Source organism: Bombus vancouverensis, chromosome 4, assembly GCF_051014615.1.
Source record: "Bombus vancouverensis nearcticus chromosome 4, iyBomVanc1_principal, whole genome shotgun sequence".
NCBI classification, from domain to species: domain Eukaryota; kingdom Metazoa; phylum Arthropoda; class Insecta; order Hymenoptera; family Apidae; genus Bombus; species Bombus vancouverensis.
In genome coordinates this window covers 8,923,982-8,945,639 of record NC_134914.1, presented here as the reverse complement: position 1 = coordinate 8,945,639, position 21,658 = coordinate 8,923,982, and the positions used below count along the sequence as shown (strand labels likewise).

The 21,658-nt window shown below is 38.9% G+C and overlaps 1 protein-coding gene across 5 annotated transcripts in view; it reads right to left on the bottom strand.

Moving 5' to 3' along the window:
- Rgl (Ral guanine nucleotide dissociation stimulator-like) overlaps positions 1 to 21,610 on the bottom strand; it is a 44,085-nt gene extending 22,475 nt beyond the window's left edge. For 2 of the 5 annotated variants that reach the window (XM_033334407.2, XM_033334409.2), the window contains exon 1: positions 21,009 to 21,610. In XM_033334407.2, coding sequence (XP_033190298.1) covers positions 21,009 to 21,025 — 17 coding nt within the window. In that variant the 5' untranslated portion in view covers positions 21,026 to 21,610. Of the gene's footprint in view, positions 1 to 4,773; positions 5,160 to 21,008 lie in introns of those variants that run through there. The other 3 variants (XM_076617717.1, XM_033334405.2, XM_033334408.2) reach the window with 3 other exon arrangements.
- Between the last annotated feature and the right edge of the window lie 48 nt (positions 21,611 to 21,658).

Sequence of the window (21,658 nt, the reverse complement as noted above, 5' to 3'; positions counted from 1 at the left end):
TATAACACGCACTGAATTAGCATAAATCACAATTCACTTCAACCACGTTATGTAAGACTTAGTTACAACAATACATTAAGTACGCGACTTATAAGGGTAGAGACCGATATAGATATGTTGACTATTCTAAGGATACAGAATAAGTGAAGTTTTACTGACGATACTGTGTCTGAGGAAAGCTAGGGGTGGGTGTGTCTAAGGACACGGGACTATCGGATTTGTTGATGACAATTTTGGTTAAGGAAGCGAGGGCAGTAGACACCGTCTCCGATTGGATAATAAGACGGTTGGTGGACCAGGAAGGGTTTTAGCCGCCCTCGCGAGAAAGTTGCCAACGGAACATACCAGATGTGGAGAAAACCAACTTTCTAAGCTAACACGTGGTAGACAATAAACGTAAAGGGAAATCTAAGACAGGAAATACTCGCTTGGTCCGAAGGACCTTAACTATGAAAATGCCAAGGCCCCTGGTGGGCACTTAAGACTATTGAGGGTGCGCGCCAAGGATATGCAGATATCTGGGTGCCATCCTGTTCGTGGTGTGTGGCCTGGTCTCTGATGTGAATTGACGTTACATTGTCGACGTCTAGATAAAGCTTGATGACTCGGCCTAAAGGCCACTGCATTGAGGGCACGTTATCCTCCCTGACGATGATAACTGTGCCTTAGGATTACTGCAGTCCGACCTATGATGTTTGCAAACCTAGTGGCCGTCCCGACCGAGGGACAGAATTCAGCCCGTATCAGATAACGGAACGTAACAAATCGTTTTCAGGGAACTGAAGAAACTCGAGCACCCGAGAACAATTTTCTAGCGTTCGTAATCTCGAGCAAGAGGGAAATTGAGCTTGCTCGAGCCACGAGTAGGAAACTATCAATTATCATTCTGCGAATCACGTCGAATATCGTAAAGTCAGACGTCTTTTCGACGAATGCCGCCGACAAAGAAGCGAACGTATATGGCAATGATATATAACCGCGAATTATTCTTATGGTCGATTGAGAGAAGGCCCTGAGTCATTTCAAGAATAAAGGCCATGGAAGTATACGAAAATAAATATTTACAGATTATATACAGGCAATTTAAAAATCCGACGAATGCCGGCAAATGATCCTATACTATACAAAGACCGCGTTTTTATTCAGTTTTAGAATTAAATATGTATTTTTGCTATCCTCTTAAATATTCTGGAAATGCAGATTGTCATAATTAGCATTAATGGTCGTCATTGAACTTTTCGAAACTTTATATATTTAATACCTATTTTTTAATCCTTAAAATACCTAGTATTTGAATATCAAGTGAAATAATAATCGGAAAACCGAGAAAAATTAAATCTTATAAGGAGGACAATTTCCTTTAGTATTTTACTCGCTATCTTAAGGAGCATCATTAAGATATAAAGGACCGCTGTTACTTCAACCATAAACGCACTTTACGTAAGAGAAGAATTTTAATCTTCAAAAAATTCGAAAGTTTCTCAATCCATTATCCACGAGACAGAAATAAATTAAAGACATCTGCCCTTCCACTGACTGTAGCATTCATAAATGAAGTAAACTTTGCTATAATTAAATATGACCGCGACGAGAGATAAGACTCGCCAGTGATAAAAAGGAAAGGAAGGGAAGAGGTCGAATCTGACGCGGATGTCACTGTTACATTAGCATACTCGATCCGGTTTCGAAAACGCGAGTCAACCTTGACTCTTCGCTGTTCCCTTCTCGCCAATCAAACAGATAAAAAAGAAAGCAAAATGAAGAGGATAAGAAAAAAAAGAGAGAGATTCGCTCAAGCAACTGTTCTTTCGTGATTATCCAAGGCGAAATTTCGAACGGAGCCCGTGTGATAACAGCCGTGTTTTTAATGCCGACTCGTAAACGTTCGTTTCGGAATTCGTACCAAACGTTCGACCAAATTACTTCGTTTCTACGTTACTTGACACGCTACAATGATGCACGTGCTATGAACCGCGTGTTCACAACGATACGCGCGATTCATTCAACCGTGTCCTCGAAACCCTAGTTGTTTGCCATCCATTTGCTGTATTCTGGTTGATATCTCGTGTGCACTTTAGAGCTAACGTAGAATTTTTGGCTATTCAATCGGAATAGACTTTGTTAAAATAAACCGGGAGGGACAGGGTGGATTTAACCCAATCTACAAAGCCAATAGAGCGAAAGTATTTTCATCGAGGTATTCTTTTTTCTTTTGTTTCTGGAATGAAGAGATACGGTAAATATTAATCTTTTGTAACTAAAACTGTCATCTTTTTTCCTTGATCTGAGATTTAGCAAATAGCAATTATAATAATGAAATTAATTTAGCGCGAAGAATAGGGCGTTGGTGTTTCAATGCAGAATTTAATCGCCGCAAGGGATATTTTGCATTCAGTAACGAACACGTTCTTTGATTACTGAATAATTATGAACTGAATTATTATGTACGAATAAAATATAAGAATTCACGATAAAACTAATCATTATTATGATCAATTTTTTGGACCTTTAACGTTGAAGGAAATACTGGCGGGAGATTAAAAAAATTTGAGACATTTTAAGAACGTAATCCGAAATCGGAAAAACAGCTGGCAAAAAATTCCAACCGAGTAATCGTCTATTTTTACACGTTGCGATATACTGTTCAATTTTTCACGAGGCGATCACGCCAATAATTACAATTAAGACAACGGAGAATAAGCGGATTATAGGAACGTGGCACATAACAGATAGCTTAGTCATACGCCGTTAATACATAGGTACGCGATCGTTTACGTCCAACACTAGGCGTGTACAACATGTGTAACTTGTGACAAGGCGTTCGATTTTCCGAAGTGTTGCTAGAACCCATAAACCTCCTCGCTATGTTGATATACTCTTAAAAGGCGAGTCTGCTTGCTCTGATAAGATTTGACCAAGCTGTGTGCGTAGAAGTGCGTATTTTGACGAAATATCGTAAATACGAGAAATGTGGACTAATTGATAGAAAGAACTAATAGAAAAATGCCAATCGACTGATATACTTTGCAACCCCTTTTGAAGGGGTTCCTTTATAACTTATAACGCGTTCATTGTGTAGCTATCTCTTATAGCTTTTGCTCAGAAATATTTTTATATCTTCATATTGTCACATAGTAATATTATTACATATTTCGTATAACAGTATTCATTTTAACATACCGTTCGTTATCTTGTTTCACTCCTTAAATCTTTTCATCGAAACGAAAAAATTTGAAAATGTAATAAAACATTATGAAATATTCGCTCATATAACGATGTTTCTTATTCGTTTATTTCATCGTCCGATTTGAAAGTTCGAACGATCAATTGAGAAAATTATTAAAGTTTTTAAGCTTGACGATTTTATCTGACATGCTTATTGTTGAGTTTGACAACATGACGATAATACCATACGCTCTGATAGGTACCAAATAGAGGCGATAAAGACACAATTACAAGGCGTCGTGTCAATAGGCGTGAGAACAAATTGAATCTTTTAAACGAACGAATTGGCATCGCTCTTTGCATTCGCAGCAAACATTTCCATGATGAAGCTTAGACGTACGTTCAATGAAATAATATAGTCGAATGAGTGATTATTCCTTTCGTTGAATCTTTTATTAAAAATATTCAAGTATCATGTAACAAGAAGTTTTCTATCTTGTCATACCTAGCGTGTACGTTTTATTATATGTTGTTCTATAGTTGGTTTGAAATACAGTACACGTACGAATCTATACGTACTGACATTAATGTACTTAGAGTCTAGAAAAATATCGATCAATCAGTGGAAACAATGTCCCGTTAGTACATCGTAGAATTTCTAATGAAACGAAAAACAGAGCGGCTCGATATCTTTACGAGATCTCATGGCCACAAACAGTACTCACGACCGCAACCTTGCAAACCTATTATTCTCATCGCTCGATCGTTGTTTACCCTTAAAAACAGGAATGTACGATAGCTTGTAAACGGAGCAGCTCGATCTCCACGAACGCAGTTTCAAACTTTCGATTTTCAGATATTACTTAATTACATATGCCGTTTTCTTCTCTTTTAATTGTAAATAAAATTCATATAATCTCTATACAATTTATTCCGTACTTTTGTTGCAATGAAGATGTAGCATTTAACGAATGTATACAATGTACTCATTTATACGACGTTTTAACAAAAGTATCGATCAGAATGAAAACGTTTATTATTTCTAATAAGTGTATTCATTTACTGGACAATGCTGTACGCTTGTTCTAGTAGACGCCGAATCTTGTTGCAAACGAATGAATATTTTACGTTTCAACCTTCTTTTTCTTTTAACCGAGGAAACGGCTTTTGATGTTTTAAGAGAGTCATTAGTATACAATTGACATGAGAAATTGCGTATTCTTTCATATTTTTCTCACGCTTAAGAATTTTTTTTAACGATAGAGAAGTATGATTTGATCGAATGAAATAATCGGAAGGACGTTGCAGGGTTAAATTGCGTTACTCGTGAATATATTGTCTTATGAAACGCATGTACATTGCCTAGTAAATGACACTACACATTTGCTGAATTAACACACATTTGCAAGACAAAATTTACATCAGGTCATAATATTTGACTTTCACTGTATGTATTAATTACATCTCAATATTTAAATTGTAAATTTCATTTTAAACTTTGGAAGAATAAAACGCCTAAAATAACTTTACGAACGTGTGTTAATTCTCTGTAGCACGCTAGTGCCTCTAAATCCACCTCAAAGTTCCAACGATACAACCATCACTCACCACAGTCTCTTCCACGAGAAGAAAATCGTGCGTTCGAACAAAGAAGCGAAGAACTGGACCCGAAATCCCCAAGAAACACGACTCAAACTCCGGTAAACTTCGTATACCTCAACACCTGCCCTCGTACCTTTCTCTCCCGTTGGCCTAACTTCTGTTTCAGGTATACGCACGCACACGCGCATGCAGAGGCAACGTAGACGCCTATCGTAGCCGAAAATTGTTGGACGCTGGAACGCCGTGAACGAAGCACAGGTGGTCGTTGATGGAACACGACCAAGGGAGAGAAAGGAGAAACAGTCACGCGACCGTTTCACACCGGCAACAGCAAAGTACGTGACCGAACCGCGCGGCTCGCCGTCCCGACAACGACTGACTCTGAACGACGCGAACACGTAATTCGGCCGAACCGGCTCAATGCAATCGGACTGACCACGCTCTTACGTCGGCCACTCGTCTCCATTATCACCGTGGGTCGTGCATTGACGTAAATCTTCGTCGCCCGTAGTTGGAAGACACTAGCGACGATGATGGTTAGGTTTCAAGCGCCAGGATATTTGCGAGACACGCAGGATGTACATTCATGCAAATAAATGGTATGGAATTCATTGTTCATTTGTTGTTTTGATATAGCAGGCAATAGAATAATAAAGCGATTAATATCGATTAACGAAGGGACGTGATTAAAGTTTTGGAATTGGAAGATTTGTAGAAATTTCTAAATTAAAAGTTTGTATATTTTGACAAGTGCAATTAATTTCAATAAGATCGTAAGACGCACGGGGTACAGGATGCAGCAAGGAAGTTTATGGAACTTATTTTGAAGTTAATTCGTGTTTTGGTGTGCGATTGACAATATTGTAATGCGATATGAGAAATGATCATTTCTGATGAATCTTTGAGTTTCAAAATCTTCAAAAGAGATTTGGAGAACGAAATGAAAATATAATTTCAAATCGATATCTAGATAACAAAAATAAAAATAGTTGTGTTACTTAAATAAAAAAGATTGAAATGACTTTTATTTGTCTTAGGATGTCGACTTGCAGCTCTTGTAAATTCCAGTTTTCGTTTAACTATATACGATCACTAATCGTCTATGATACAGTACTGCTATCTGTCACATGCTATGGATAAAGTCGATGCATGACATTACCATCGGAGGACTCGGCAACTCTCGATCGATAAATTCTTCGATTCGGTTCCGCTAGATTTTATCATCCATACGAACTCGTGACGAACCAGCATTCCCATATATCATTTTACAATACAGTTATCTGGAGAAATAATAGGAACACGAGCATTTGGAAAATACTATGAACGCATCGAGTAAAACGATTAATAAACAAGCTTACGTTACAGTTATGAAAAAAATATATTCGAACATGTCACAGCTGCAATATGATTGAATGACGTACTTTGATTCGTGCCACGTAACAAGATCGTGCGTCAATTTTATTAAATATTGTTTTTAAACTTTCAAACCGTATGTTATATTACGAAGGAAAAGAAAGATTACGAGTTGAGATTCGATAAAGAATAGGTATGAAATAACACGCCAAGAATATTACAGCATTTGAAGCATTAAATTTATCCCACAATGACCAACTAGCATAATTCCTTTCCCAGGCCTTGAGAATCGACACGAATTTCACGTCTGATGCGTCGCAAATTACATCGACAGAAACGGCGACTAAACTTCTATAGGAAAAGAAACATTGCTGTACCTCGCACGTTGAACATAGTACTTCTCCAACGAATGTACACGTATAAAGTGAAAATAGTAGCAGACATTAGGCCAATTATTTGGAGCGTAGAGTAATCAGACGCACGAGTATTGCTTTGATACATTTTTCCGTGATGCGCATCGCGTGCCAATAATACCATAATCAAACAGACTGTTACCGTGAGCATAGAGGAATTTATGCGTGTCTCCGCGTCTCCACGCGAGCACGTACGCGCGCTCCCCTTCGAATCGCTGAATTTTGTTTCGGTCACGCTTTCTACATGAATCCTGGAAACTCGACATTGTCTCCCACGATTACGCGTAATCACTGCGTTATCTAGGTATCGGCTAAACGCGTGTATGAAGTGAAAATTTCCTTTGGCAAATCGGAATTAGGAAGTGTCGTATGATAAGACGAGTCGATAAATTTTGCTCAGGCTTAATTTTATATATGTCGGAGACGAAAGGACGCCGGAGCCGTCCCTCTGGAACTTCGGGAAAATTCGTAAAATTGCAATTAAAGTTTACAGTCGTAATTAAACAATTTGCCGTCATCCTGCCCAATTGTACTTGTTTCCGACTTGTGATAATAAACTTGGGCTTAAGGCGACCACCAGTCGCCGAACGTAGCCGCGGTCAACGGGACGGGCGTTCCGTCCAACAAAGGCGCGGAGTTACAGTATGAACCTCATTAAAAGAAACACCCATAGAGGTACTTGACAGTAAAACATTCCAACGGTCCCTTCCGACAATGAATATCAGATGTGGAGGCACGTACACAGCACAAGCCCAGCCAGCCTGGAGACCCGCTATAAAACCTGGGTTTTCGACAATTAAGATTTTTGCAAACGGACAGGCAGCTTTTGTCCCAAATCGATCAATCGACAGCGACGCCGATCGGAGGAGCTGGCGTACCTAGATACACTACCAGAGGCTGTCTCGGTGGTGACGTTGGGACGAACATTCTTTCCTTCGGGAGATCTCATCGACGAAGGGACCAACACCGCTTGATCCGCGAGTAGTACACGTTCGAGTCAGTGTCAGTCTATCTCTCCTCCCGTTGACCGCGGATTCGTTACCGGACCTAAGGCCACCGTCGCTCACATCGCAAGTGCCCCGTCACCGCTATTGATTGTCGAGTCAGTAGTGTCCCTACTCGTAGCATCAGGCGTCTTCGTTATCACACAACGATAGCCAACTCCAAGGGAGGTCTATCAAACGCCCACAACCCTGTTCCTGACTCTTCTCCGACATATACATTATGGTATATTATTGAAAATTTGGAATAAGATCCCTTGAGAATAAAGTGTGTGTTTTCTAATCGAATTTCATGGAAAGATACATATATGTGTGGCGGCACGGGCCACGGAACTTTTCAACGGCTCCGGATACAAAGCGCGACGCCGCCAAAGCGCAACACCGACGTGCCCAATGTATCATCGATATCTTCACACTCTTTCCGCCGAATTCTCGGAAGAGCATACACGTGCCAGCACAGGCGGCACATCTAATGAATGCACGCTAGTGGGGATATCGATGGGCTACGAAGGGAAGAATCGGCGCGATCCAAAACAAAAGCAGAGTCAGTCTGTCTTGCGCCATTAAAAGTGTAACTCCTCGGTCCTATTTGATAGCAACGCGTCGAACGACATCTCGGTGTCTATCGTTATTTGTTAGTTGTTACCTGTTGTCTGTTAAGTGTAATTGTTGATTATTAATTGTTAGCTCTGATTGTTGATTAGTTCTAATAAACTGTTGTTCGTAAAACACCAAGAGTAGTTCCTTACGCACCTATCACTATACCACCTCATATGTATTTTCGACTGATCGTGGGGAGACGCGATCGCGAGGAAGCGCGTCAACGGGAGTCGTAAATTCCCGTTACGATTCTAAGAATCGACACCGCGAGTCAATCGATCCCCTGATTTCCGTTAAGATAATAGGGGTGGTTGTTGTGGTATAACGCTGCGATTAACAGTGTTATAAAATATATATTTCCAACAACTTTGTACAATAACACAAGGTAGTAATTCCGCCGCTTAAGATACAGGTGACGAAGAAATGGATTGCTCTGATATTAGAGAATCCGGGTAGATATGTAGTCTGACCGAGATTGAATACGGGTAGTTATGTAGTCTTCGAAGAAGTCTTGAGCGTTGAGCGTACTCGAGCTGAACTGAACTATGACTTAGTTGATCTCGTACTCTATTCTAACTCGTACTCGTCCTCGTACTGTTACTGTACTGGGCTGGAACTGAACTGTATTCGTACTGTTTTAGGATTCGAACTGCCCGCTCTTATATACTTACGGAGGAAAGCTCGGTATGTGAGTAAGTATTGAACGAAGGAAGCTGATTCGTTGTTCACACTTTTCGTTATGAATTCTTAGAGCGAACAATAAAAAACCTAAGGACCTTTTAAGTACCGGCTATAAACCGAAAATACTTGCAGGATGAATGGTTTCTGCAAGCTAATAAGATTCAGTTTATGGCGGGGCCTTAGGTTTGTCGAGGGTGTACATAACGATCCGCGGACCCTTAACGACCCAATACCGAAGGACGTCGCACGGTTCCAATTACGCGACGTAACAATATATATAATATAATCGAAGCTGCCTAATCTTCTATGATTCAAGTCATCCATTAAACTTCATCGAATTATCCTAAATTTCTTCCAATCCACCGAACGAATCTGTCGAAACGATTTAAAGCGCGTCACAACATACGATAAAATCATAACTTTTAAAATGTAAAATGAACTTGTAACTTTTGAAATATTGTTGAAATGGCAGCGGAGACGATTCCACTTTGCAAAAACTCCCTGAAGCAAAGCAGCTACTTCAGCATCAAGATGTTTGCCCGTCTCCTCTCTGCCACAATGGTGGTAGAGTGTAGAGAGACGAAGCGTAATTTCATTCCCCATATAAAGCGACCTGAGTCATCAAATTCACCCTACACCGTGCTCGAGGGTGACAGAGAGCTGCGCTAGGGTGGCTGAGTACAACATTCCGGGCTTTATGCTACGAGACCGTGAAACTATCTTCGGTTGTGCTGATTTTTTAACGGATTATATTATTACAAGAACGATCATGCAAGTAGATAGTGCCACTTTCGTTTACGACGCCACTTTTGTCCAATTGAAAGAATACCTTTCGCTTCAACCGTGTCGCCAGGAAACCATTTACTCACGATCTTTTTAAAAATGGATGGAAATACAGTGAAACGAATCAGATTGCTGATTATTTAAGTATATCACGTATTTTTTGTTCGCCTTCTTTTATATATTTTCTGTTATGTAATACTTAATCTACGAATAATTATTCTTAATAATACTTAAACTATGAATAATTATTCTTAATAATACTTAACTATGAATATTTCGAATTCAGATTATTATGAATATAACCAAAAGAGCAAAACCTAAGCAGAAGTACGTTTCTCCAATTAAATATCATAGCAAGTATTACACTTTGTTTTTCGCAATTTTAACTGATTACATAATTTTTGATGTACATTTTGTTGCAGCTTTACATTTGCCAAAAATAGTTACATAAACATTCGCAGAATTAGTAATATTTCTGTCGTGTTGATTTTTTCTTTTAAATATTTCTTTGCGAATATTGTTCTCGCTACTTAGCAAGCTACTTTTTCACGTTGCACACTAAAGTGCAAAATTCTTAAAGAATCGACCGCTTCTTTAAATTGAAAGAGATCTTTGCGAGGCACAAAGCCGTCTGAAAGCCACCCTAGACAATGTCGAGCTCTGCGGGGGTGGTGAGGTGGTACGATCTGGAACGGGCACGTGGATCGATAAACAATTGCAGTCACTGGTGACCAACTATATTTCACTCGTTATCATCTACGCGCTACTGGAATCGCCAACCTTCACGTGATAAATGTAACCGTGACGTAGCGAGTGTGACGTAACCCATCTACTACGTCATCGTGTTGCAAACTGATTATACGAGGCCGTAGGCCGTAATTCAAAATGATTTATGGCGCGGAAAAATGTGAACAATAGTCTAAATATAACAGCTGAAGTTTAACATCTAGTTTGAAAGGAAATTTGAAGGCATTTAATAAGAAAAAAAAGACGCGTGTAAGTCATTCACAGCATTTGGTCATTGAATTACAAACACTCGACGTTTTTAATATTCTTATTCTTTTAATAGAATTGTAAGATGTATCGGAATTTTATATAGAATTGAAGTTTATCAACAGCAGCGCACATACAAGTTAGTAATTCGAAAGAACTAAGTAGCAAATTATGCTCCGTGATATGATATCTTTAGTTTTAATTGTCGTAAAAAGTATAAGATAGTATAAACAACGCCGCGTACATATAATTATCTATATATTTGTTACTCATGAATTTGTTATTACACGTGGTCCTAATTCGCTGGAATTATTTTATCGTGTATGTAATATTATCGTTTATGAAATATTACAGCATATAGTTCGAATAATTTAGAGAATTAATAATGAAATATTCGTTGAAACGACTAAAAGATTATCAAATCGTTTAGAAAAAGAAATGTGCATCACGTCCTGTTTAGAATTAATTTAATTTAAATTTTCCTCTTTCCACGAAGTCATTCCCAACGGATGCCTGTCTATATTTCAACTTCTGGGAAGTTGACATCAAGACGTGAAATTTACGTTTTCGCGGATTTCGCGGTACGTTTATACCCGCAGCGTGCGAGATCATATACGTGACTTGGTGCATTTCGCTCGCTGGCACGTTTCGATTCGTTTTGTTTCACCTCATCTCGCTCTGTTCTTACCCTGCCTGTAATTCACCGAACAGTAAATCTTGTTAGCTTGAACGCGTACTCCAACGGACCACTCGTGTCAGTCTGCACAAGAGTATGGTTCAGGACGTAAAATCGATACCGAGTTTCTCTCACCCCTGGAATTGGCGGGAAACGAACCCCCTTGTGTTACGCTAGGGACCAATCTGGAGATATCCTCGTTCCATTTTCCTGTGTTTGGACACCGTTTGCCCTGATTGTTCGTTGATTAAACGAACAAAAAGCGGATCCAGTCATAGCGAAAAGTATGCACGACATGGCGCATGAGTAAATGTTACAGAGAATAATTTTCCAACGAAGGCAAAAAGCTCGTTGACCTGTCTCTGTATCTAAAAATATGCATGTCATCGAAAGAAATACAAATCTAACTAAATGTACCTAAATATTAGATCACAAGAAATGAATCTAATAACGCAGTATCCTAAATTTAATTTGATTATCACATTTTATTCCTAGCAATTCGCCAGACATCCTTTAAATAAATCATTACGTACGGACAAGTATAAATCGTCAGAAATACGCTTAAAAATTTACCGAGATCCAGCTCTTATCCTAAAAACTAAATCTTTCCAATAACGCGACGTTCCAAAGTAGACAAATTGATCGTCCAATCGCCATCACTTCCAACAAACCAGTGCACTAAAAAGTACAAATTCTTCGCAGAAAGTGCTTGCAAACGCTTCCTCTATTCCCGAAAAACCATGAAAATGTATAATGAAAAATTTAACGGTGAAGAGATTCGCGCCTATTGGAACCTCGTTATTCATAGCCTCTCGCTTTTGGACCGGCAGACTACCGGTAGTAATTACGATCCAGCCTGTGCTGTGTCAGTCTTAAGGTCGTTTACTTTCGTAGCGACTAGGCTGTCGAGCATCTGTTCGCGTGTACAAGCGAAATAACTCTTAGAAAGCCAAACAGAGTCGATAAAACGTTCGCCCTAGGCGAGACGATGTTCATTAACCCCGTTACTCTCTCGTGAAATCATCCGTGGACGCCGGTTTCTTCTTCGGTAGAACTCTGCCTGATGAATCTCCTGGACGTCCTGCGAGTTCGACGTGTGCCTTGATACGGAAGAAATCAACTAACGGAACACGTTTAAACATAAAACGATGTATCGATGCTGGTACAAGCCGATAAACCGAACGATGGGATCGCCGGCTACGATTATTTTGAAAAATAGCGACTAAGGTCGTAATCGTTAGATGCTTGATAGATGGAAGATGATAGGATTACTGGTTGAGGAAATATTGCTGATGGGAAGAGGAAATATCGCTGATGAGATTTACGATTGAACGAAACAGTTATAATCAGTATGGTACGGAATCACAGACGTTTGCTCGAGAGGAATATTAGGTGCCAACCCTAACGTATGAGCAGAATTTTGCAGATTTACGAAAAAAAAAGAGAAAAAGATAGGAGAAATAAGAAATTGCAAATGATAAAGAGTTATATAAGAGAATGAAATAAAATTTAAAAATCATACATATATGTGTGTGTATAATTCTTAAATAATAAAGCATTGTAAGAGACTAACAAACGAGAATTTCAGTGAGGAAATTGCGCCAGAATTCATAATTATGTGAAGTAATTACGCTAACTAAACCGTGAATGCCGATAAAACGGAATTTTCGATGCGAAAAAATCGAACGTACTAGTTACAAAATACGTAAACAAGAAGCACGTATGTAGTTACAGTGAATAAATTTCTAATCGTAGACGGAGTGAGCTTCGCTCAATAGGAAATTCGCGGAACACTCTCAGGCAAATGCAATTCATCAAAATAATTTATGCTAAATAATTTTTTAAACTTGATCGGAATAAATCAAAATTTCAAGGAAAATCAAGGTCTTTGAGTAAAATAGCCAGGAGCTAAGGACGATACGATCGTTATCGGACGTTCTTTGGTCGCGAAAGCTTTTCTCCACTTTCACACGAGAACGAACCATATAAAACACGTGTTTGCCAGCAGTGGTAGTCAACTGTCTGGGTTCCCAGCCATTAGAGCAAACAAAACCCGTTTCTTTGTGCACACAGCTATCGAGAATCCAATTAGCAGCAGTGCCCTAGTGATTTAATCATCATATGTGCAACAAAGTCGCTGTTACCACGCTATAAATTCATTTCCCTCTCGTTTAATTGATTTTTCACTTATTTTTTCTTTCCTTGTCGTGTCTCATAAGAAACGAATAATATTAGTTTAGTTGTTAGTGACTTAAGGGAGTGCCCTGAATTGGAATGCTCCAAAACAGCGTCTTTTTGTGATTTTTCTTAGAAGGGAAAGAAAGAAATGAAGTTATTGAATTTTGAGGTATGGTTTTATATATATTTAACGAATACAAAAAAATTTTTTTTAAAGTAAAGAAAGAATTATAACAGATTTCTAGACCTATTTCATGGGCTACAGTTTTCAATCGGCGTGAAAGATCCATCTCGTAATTTTTGACCGAAACAAAAAACCAAAAAAGGATTAAATTATTATATATTTTTCTTCTCGATGAACTAAAAAAAAGGCAGGAAATAGTGTGACATTAAAAATTTTGGCAGGTTTAAAGAAAAGATGTGTTTTATAAAAAGAAAAAATAAACTTCAAGGTGCTATAACAATTATTTAAATAAACTTTTTGACGAACTTTTTTAGTTCATCGAGAAGAAACATTTTTGGTTTTTTGTTGCGGTCAAGAATTACGAGGTGGATCTCTCACGCCGATTGAAAACTGCAGCCCATGAAATAGGTCTAGAAATCTGTTATAATTCTTTCTTTACTTTAAAAAAAATTTTTTTGTATTCGTTAAATATATATAAAACCATACCTCAAAATTCGATAACTTCATTTCTTTCTTTCCCTTCTAAAAAAAATCACAAAAAGACGCTGTTTTAGAACATTCTAATTCAGGGCATCCCCTTAAGTTAGTGGCATAGCTTGACTTAATCAATACTGGTCCACATATACAATAAATAATGTTATTAATATCTTGTAAATGTTCCAGAGGTTGACAAAACACGATATTTAATCCTAAAAGATCAAACGAAAAAATAGCGTTGAGGATCGATTGACGATATAATGAATTTTGAAATTACACCCTTTTTTAAAAGATAACTGATGTGACTTGTCACATTTTTCGCCTGTGATCGATTTGATTCGTCTGGCCAGTACCATTCAAATATACAATCTCCTTTTATTTTACAATTATCGTCTCTGTCGATCGTGGAACGCGCGAAATTGCTTGGCCGAATTGCACCACGCCGAAACCTTGAGCGATTTCAGACTCACGTATGTAGGTGTTGTGAGTCACGAAGGAGACGCGTGCGTGTCCCACGCGCGACCCACGAATCACGTTTTTACGTTTGCACGAAAACCAATCGCTTCGATGGTGGTCTCCTTAACCTGCCAGGTGTTCAAACGATATTTTTGATATCGATAAGCATCGATACAAAGTGATGTATTTTTGTTCCGATCGTGCGACAGAGTGTTACGACTTGTAGTCGTAATGATATCGATGTTCGCGGAAATGATATTCCGATCAAGGTCGAATCTGTCGAAAGAGTTGGACGGTTCAAGTCGGTCAAGTCCCTGACGGTAAACTTCGATCTTCACGCATTGTAGTAACTCACTGGAGACAAACGTGTCTGTTTTTAATTCAATAGTCGTTTACTTTACTATAAAAGAAAATTTAGAATAAAAAAGAAAGAAGAACGTTGAATATAAAAGTAATGAAAGTTCTTTTATACAAAGATTTTTCATGCAAATACGAGAGACAGAAGTCACGGACTATTTGATTATTTTAAAAGAAGAATACAATTCACAAAAAATATGGAACTATCGAATAGAAAGTATCTTTGAAGCTAAGACTGTTGGTTAAATATGTAACAAAAGATATTGATACCATAGGCAATATTGCAACTGGATAGAAAAAAGAAAGTCATTCATATCTCGAATCGTTACACAGCAATTTTCCCTTCAAATTGCAACAGCAAGTTATATACTTTATTAAGTAACAACCAATATTCGTCCACCGAGACGGTGTATAGAGTTCCGCAAAAGTAAAAGCGGATGTTTTAATTTCTCTAATCGTAATCCGGCCATTTGTACAAACGTTCGACTTTCGTAGCCGATAGCAGTTTCACAACGCCAATAAGAAACTGCTCGAACCACGATACACTTCCATGATTGACGTCCGCAGGTCTGGCCTCCTTGCGGTTTCAAACCTCTTAAATGTAAACCAAGACGTCGATATTTTTATATTTCTCTTTTTAACATCATGACGAATCACTTTTCCTTCAGTTTTATATTTCTTGCATTACGTATCATCTTAAAACAGCGATAAAAGTAGCAGAAAGGAATGCGATCGACATTCGTTCGTGACTTTGTAATTCCGTTCGATCTAATCGTCTAAATCTGCGAGAAGAAAACGCATAATGTAATTTTATCACCGAGAATCGTTGTATGATTCGAACGCCATTTGAACACTACAAAAAATCGACAAGTACATTTTTAGATAACATTTATAATATTTATGTATTCTGTTTTGTTTCTGTGATTTTCGTTTAGGATCACGCACATGCCTTGAATATTATAACCTTCGTCTCGTTAAGGGAGACGTTGTCCTTCATCGACACAGAAAATCACGTTAAAGGCTTTAAGTAGATCTAATATCTTAAACAAGGCACGAGTTAAATTCTCCGTGAGACACGCGATTACAAAACAATTGGCAAGGCTTGTATTCCTATACACACGATGCTTATTAATTTCCACGGTGAATCTTCCTCAGATACTGAAGTTTATTCCATTTTTGTCAAGCGACTCTCTAATTTTATAACAGAATAAATATCCTTCCAATTACATTTGAGGCCAATTCCAGTCTGACGTATCAGTCCTAATACCTCAATATCCAAATATTTCAATAATATTGTTCTATCGTTCGCGGAGAGACGCGATCTCGAGGAAGCGCGTCAACGGGAGTCGTAAATTTCCGTTACGATCAGATAATCGACGCCACGAAATGATCGATCCCCTATTTCGTTTAGAATAATAAAGACGGTTGAATTGATTATAACACTCAAGTAACAGGTTACAATATACATTTTATTCCAACAACTTTCTAGACATAGGCAGTTACGCTCGGTGTGTATAGATATAAGTTAAAAAGATGACTGATCTAAGGGTGGAAAACCATTCTAGAGATATTGACTGAGGCAAAGATGAAAAATCAGTCAAGAGATGTCGACTGATCTAAGGATGACAAACCAGAGGTTCGGTGACGATACTGTCGCAGAGGAAAATTATTGCAGGGGGTTGGTCGCCCCACCACCGGCCGCTTGAGGGTCGAAATGACTGTTGAACTGGGGAAACCTCGATTTTCCCACTTTTTACCTGATAGATCGATAACCATAAGGAACATCTCGACTTGAATATATTTTATAACAATTAAGGAACCTAACGGTAAAATATAAACGCTTAGTTTTGTAACAGTTCCTTAGAATTATTGCGGCCCGGCTAATTATGTTTGACCGCCTCGATCAAGAAATGGATTCTGGTTTACGATTCTAGATTACGGGACGTAACAAATATATACTATATGTTCTTACCTACTTAAAATTCTATTTATCCTTCTATAAGCTCATAAAAATAAAGAAAATCTTGCATGAATACCTGTTACCGAAAGTCTAGCAATAAATTATAACTTATAGATGATTAACATGTTAAAATTCGTCTCATTCGCGATCCAGTCGCCACAGGATTCACGCGTTCAAGGATCCGTATCGATTCAGTAGGTCGATTCCCTGTCCTTTTCTCACATGGGTGTTTTACTCGTGAGATGGACTCTCGCATAGTCCAGTCGTATCGATTTCAGGTTGGAGAAATGCGTGGCCGCGTGCAACGTATCCAGTGGTCCAGGTTACTTTCACGTTTCCGTTCGGTCGACGTCGACGAGGAACAGAGACCACCGCGGGAAACGTAGACAAAGAAGGAGGGGAGGAAAGCGACAGATGCGAAGAAAAAGAGAGAGAGAAAGAGAAAGAAAGAAAGGATTCCTCTCGTTTCGTACTGAATTCTGAATGAATATCCGCCTTTCTCACGATCGAACCACGCTCGTGAGAAGATTGATTCGTGCGAAGCGCGTACCGGAGAATTGGAGCATCTCGCGTCTTTTCCATCGTACTATAAGAAAAGCGTGCAAAAGTCTCAAGCCATATCTCGTAATTGCCACTAGAATCATTTTTTCAAGAAATATTTTTATATCGTATTGTATAAAAGCGAATTTGTACGTACAATGACTCACGAAAATATATGAATGAAAAATTACAACTAGCAAAGAGAAGCGTTGAACTCTGATTTTATCGAAATGTTTGTCCCTCGATAGTCCAAATAAATGAAATTTTACTGTGCTTTTAAAATATCAAAATAATTAAGGCTCCAACGTGTATATGCCCGGAAGGAAAATCGTAAAACAAGAGATTAATCTGTGTCTATACGGCGATACGATTCAGTGTAAGAAAAAATGTAGAAAAGATCGCAAGACATTGGAAGAACTCATCTGGTCGACTTTTTTCTACGAAGGTAGATTTTCTCTTCACCTTGAGTCGAATAACTAGAAGTAACAGTACCCGTGGTATTGGCACGTCCAGCATCTATCGAACGCGCCGGATCGACTAGTTTATCGTTCGAGTTTCTTGCACAAATTCCTTGTTTGTTCTATCGAGGAGCATCTGACCGAAGACGTATTTCCCGAAGGAGTGTCCCGGAGCCTATCTCTCAGGTCTTCGAACCAACAATGGAGCAACTTCAAACTACGAAATAGACCTCTTTGTGTAACTGCATCTTGAATCACGGGACGTGCGATACGTCAGGCAAATATTCGGATTTACATATCACCACTGAATCGTCACAGTTTGCTCGAGCCACGAACGTGCTCCCTTTCCTTTTCGATGAAAGCTTGACCCAACACGGAAATCAAAGTATACAGATACAGGGTGTTCCAAAAAGTGAATCGAAAGTATCTTCGTTTGGCGAGAACGCGGGCAAACTGTACTATGCTACATATTGCGTATAAAAAACGAGCGTAACTTTCTCTTCCATGTTTTTTTCTATGCTGAACGCTTGAAAGAAGAATCAAACGTTGTGATGGTTGAATAATATGTATATTATAATTGGCGTATCTATAGTTAAAACACGTCCATTGCCGATTGAATTTTTACCACGTTACTATATATATTAACCTTCTCATTTATGAATTATTTAACGAGCAGAAATATTTCTCCGTATAATCAATCTAGTTATCGTACGATGAATAAGGTTTTCACTAAGATTTTGTCGTTTAACCCTAAATCATGATCAATGTATTTTTATAGGTTGATAATTTATTAAAGAATAGCAGGAACTTAACTAAACGAGGAATCAGTTTTCATGCAATTAAATTTACAATACTTTTTGAAACATCCTGTATTGAAGAGTTCTAGCCGTTCTTTACGTACGCGTTCGCGATGCCCGCACTTCTTTCTCGCCTCCTGCATTCCGCGACGCGCCTCGTTAGACTTGACACGTATTACTTTGCATTCTCATAAGCGTTATGCCGCCCTGCCTTTCTCATAGCGCCAGGCAGAGCGTACGAGATGGCCAAGGAATCGGCAGCTACGAGTGCTCATAGACGGTCAACGCGATCGAGAAGGAAACTATCCGGACAACGTTTCCACTATCGACTAGTAGAAGGTACTAGAGTCTACAAAAACAAGGAAATTAAGGACTTCTGCACTTTGAAACTATAAAATTTTCAAAGAACATAAGAGCAATCAAATTTTGAATTATTCATTAATTTCGCTCGGTATAGCGGAATTTTTTATTAAGATACTTGAGAAAATACTCGAGTCTGAGAATAAGAAAAGCTAAATGAATTTATATCTTTTTCTACATATAACCTACAATATGGTACATAGAAATGTTAATAATTTCTTTTGCTCTTGCCAATGGGACCTAGTTATATAAACGTAAATTCTTATTGTTTGAACGTTGGTTATGCGGTGAATCGATAAACATCTATTACGTGAAATATTTGTCATCCAATATCGGTCAAATACAGTTCCAGTTGTAAACAACGGGAATAAGAATAATATTCCAACGTTCCAATTACAAGCCGTGAAGCAACGAGGGTATGTAACACACGAGAATGATATGGTCGACCGATTAATTTCTAACATAAACAGAACGGCATCCCTCGATAGTAAGCATACCTTCGCGTGCGCGAGGCGTGCGCAAGTTTCATTGACTCTCGAGTTATTGAACGTGTTCCATCGAACTACAAGCTGTCCGCTGCATTACGATTTTGTCCACGAGGCAAAAGAGGAAAGGTCAACGAAACATACTTGAACAAGGAACATCTTATATCGCGAATAAAATTAGAATAAAATTTGAATAAAATCATCATAAAGAAGACAAACAAGAACATGTGATCTTTGAGTAATCCTTAAGTGAATGTAGTAAACTTATTTGACTTTGCTGCGACCCTCGAAATTTTATGTTTCAATCTTCTTCGATATCTCTAACGTAAAAATTATCACATAGGAGCACAGGCCTCTTCAATCGTTATGAAATAAAATATTCAACGCTCATAACAACACTGATCCAACCTCTTGGATAATGGTTAAGAGCTTGAACTATTTTTGTAATTTTGGAAGAATACGATATGATCTAAAATGGCCGAAAGAACGCATTAAGGTTAAAACCACGTCTTAGTCGAAAATCGTATTCTACTCTCGTTCCATTTTGTCTTGTGGCTAACCGGTGGCGAACTTACGAAACGTAAAGCGAGTTTCACAACTCCGGCTATCGAGCAAGAAATATCACCAGCCGCAAGAAATTACTTTTACTCGGTACAGACTCATCTGTCCACTCGGATCACGTGGATGAAAAACACGTGACAACATCTGAGTTATTAGCAATTAACACTGTACACGATGGAACAGAGATACGATCTATGACCTTTCTTCTTTTCCAGATCTAAACATACTATTTCATTATGTACGAAAATTATCGGTAGTGATAGCACTCTGTATATAAAATCAGGCAAAATGACGACAAACGTTCGTAAAACTTGTTAAATTTTATTCTTCGTAACTACCGAATTTGAACGACATGAATACGTCAGTTCCCGGCTAGAATCCCATACGAGTTGATTAGTCAGCGTAGTTAGTAATTGTCAAAAGGTCGAAGCTCGTTACAAGGTAAATCGAAATTAACTCACGCTGACGACATTGACGACAATAACCCTGCAATTTTACGATTCTCCTGTTTAAATATTGTATCGTATACTTCCTGTTTCGTTGATTACGTAAAAAAATTACGATAAGGCAACGTTCCTTGTGTCAGTCGTTTCATAATATTTTTAACTCGCGACCGACTGTTTTATAATACACCATTCCCAATACGCTAAACTGAAATACATACATACATATGTTTCCTACGAATATTCCCGCCAGCAGGAATATTTCCTCGGTGACCGCGTTTACGTTAAACAGAGATGAAAGAAGGAAAGATAGAAAGAGACAGAAAGAGCTTTCAAATCCACGATTATTTCCGCACGGCGAAGCCGCGCGTTGCTCTCTGTCAACCTGTGTATTTCGCTGGCCACGATACACGGACACGGAACCAGACGCGACAGAGAGACGGAACAAGAGGGAGCAATAAAAAAGAGAAAGGTATGATAATTACCAAGGAGTCGTCCCCATTGTCAGCGCTCATAGCCCACCGCTAGCGCGAGGGAATTCGAGATCGTCGTCGTGGTCGTCGTCTTCGGTCCTCTTCTCCGCCCTTCCGGTAGAACAACCTTACGCTCGTCATTCTGCGGCGTATCCTAAATTCGCAGGACACTCGAAGGACTCGTTAATAAACACCAATGGTAGCGCCTCGCACCTGTCATCTGGCATTGCAACAACGAACGCGGCTTGTTGGTGCGATGGTTATAACGTATATAGAAAGGGACGAGATAGAAAAGGATCGGAGACGGGAAAGGGCAGACGTAAGAGAGGAAAACAGGGAGAGAAAGAGAGAGAGAGAGAGAGAGAGGACACTGACACATGAAACGTCAACGACACTAGCACGCCGTTGTATTCACCGTTCGAAACAAAAGCAAATTTTTTTTTAATTACGCCATCGACACGCGTCTCGCACCACACGCCACTTCCATTCGATTTAATCTGCGATTTTCGTGTTTCATTGACCGAGCAAGAAGGAAGAAAGCCCGAATATGAAATTTTACCGCACCAACTAAACTAACCTCCGTACAGGCTCACGGGCAGGCGCTAACTTCCAGCGACACTCAACTCAACAACTTGCTAATGCTTTCCCTTCCATCACGTCAC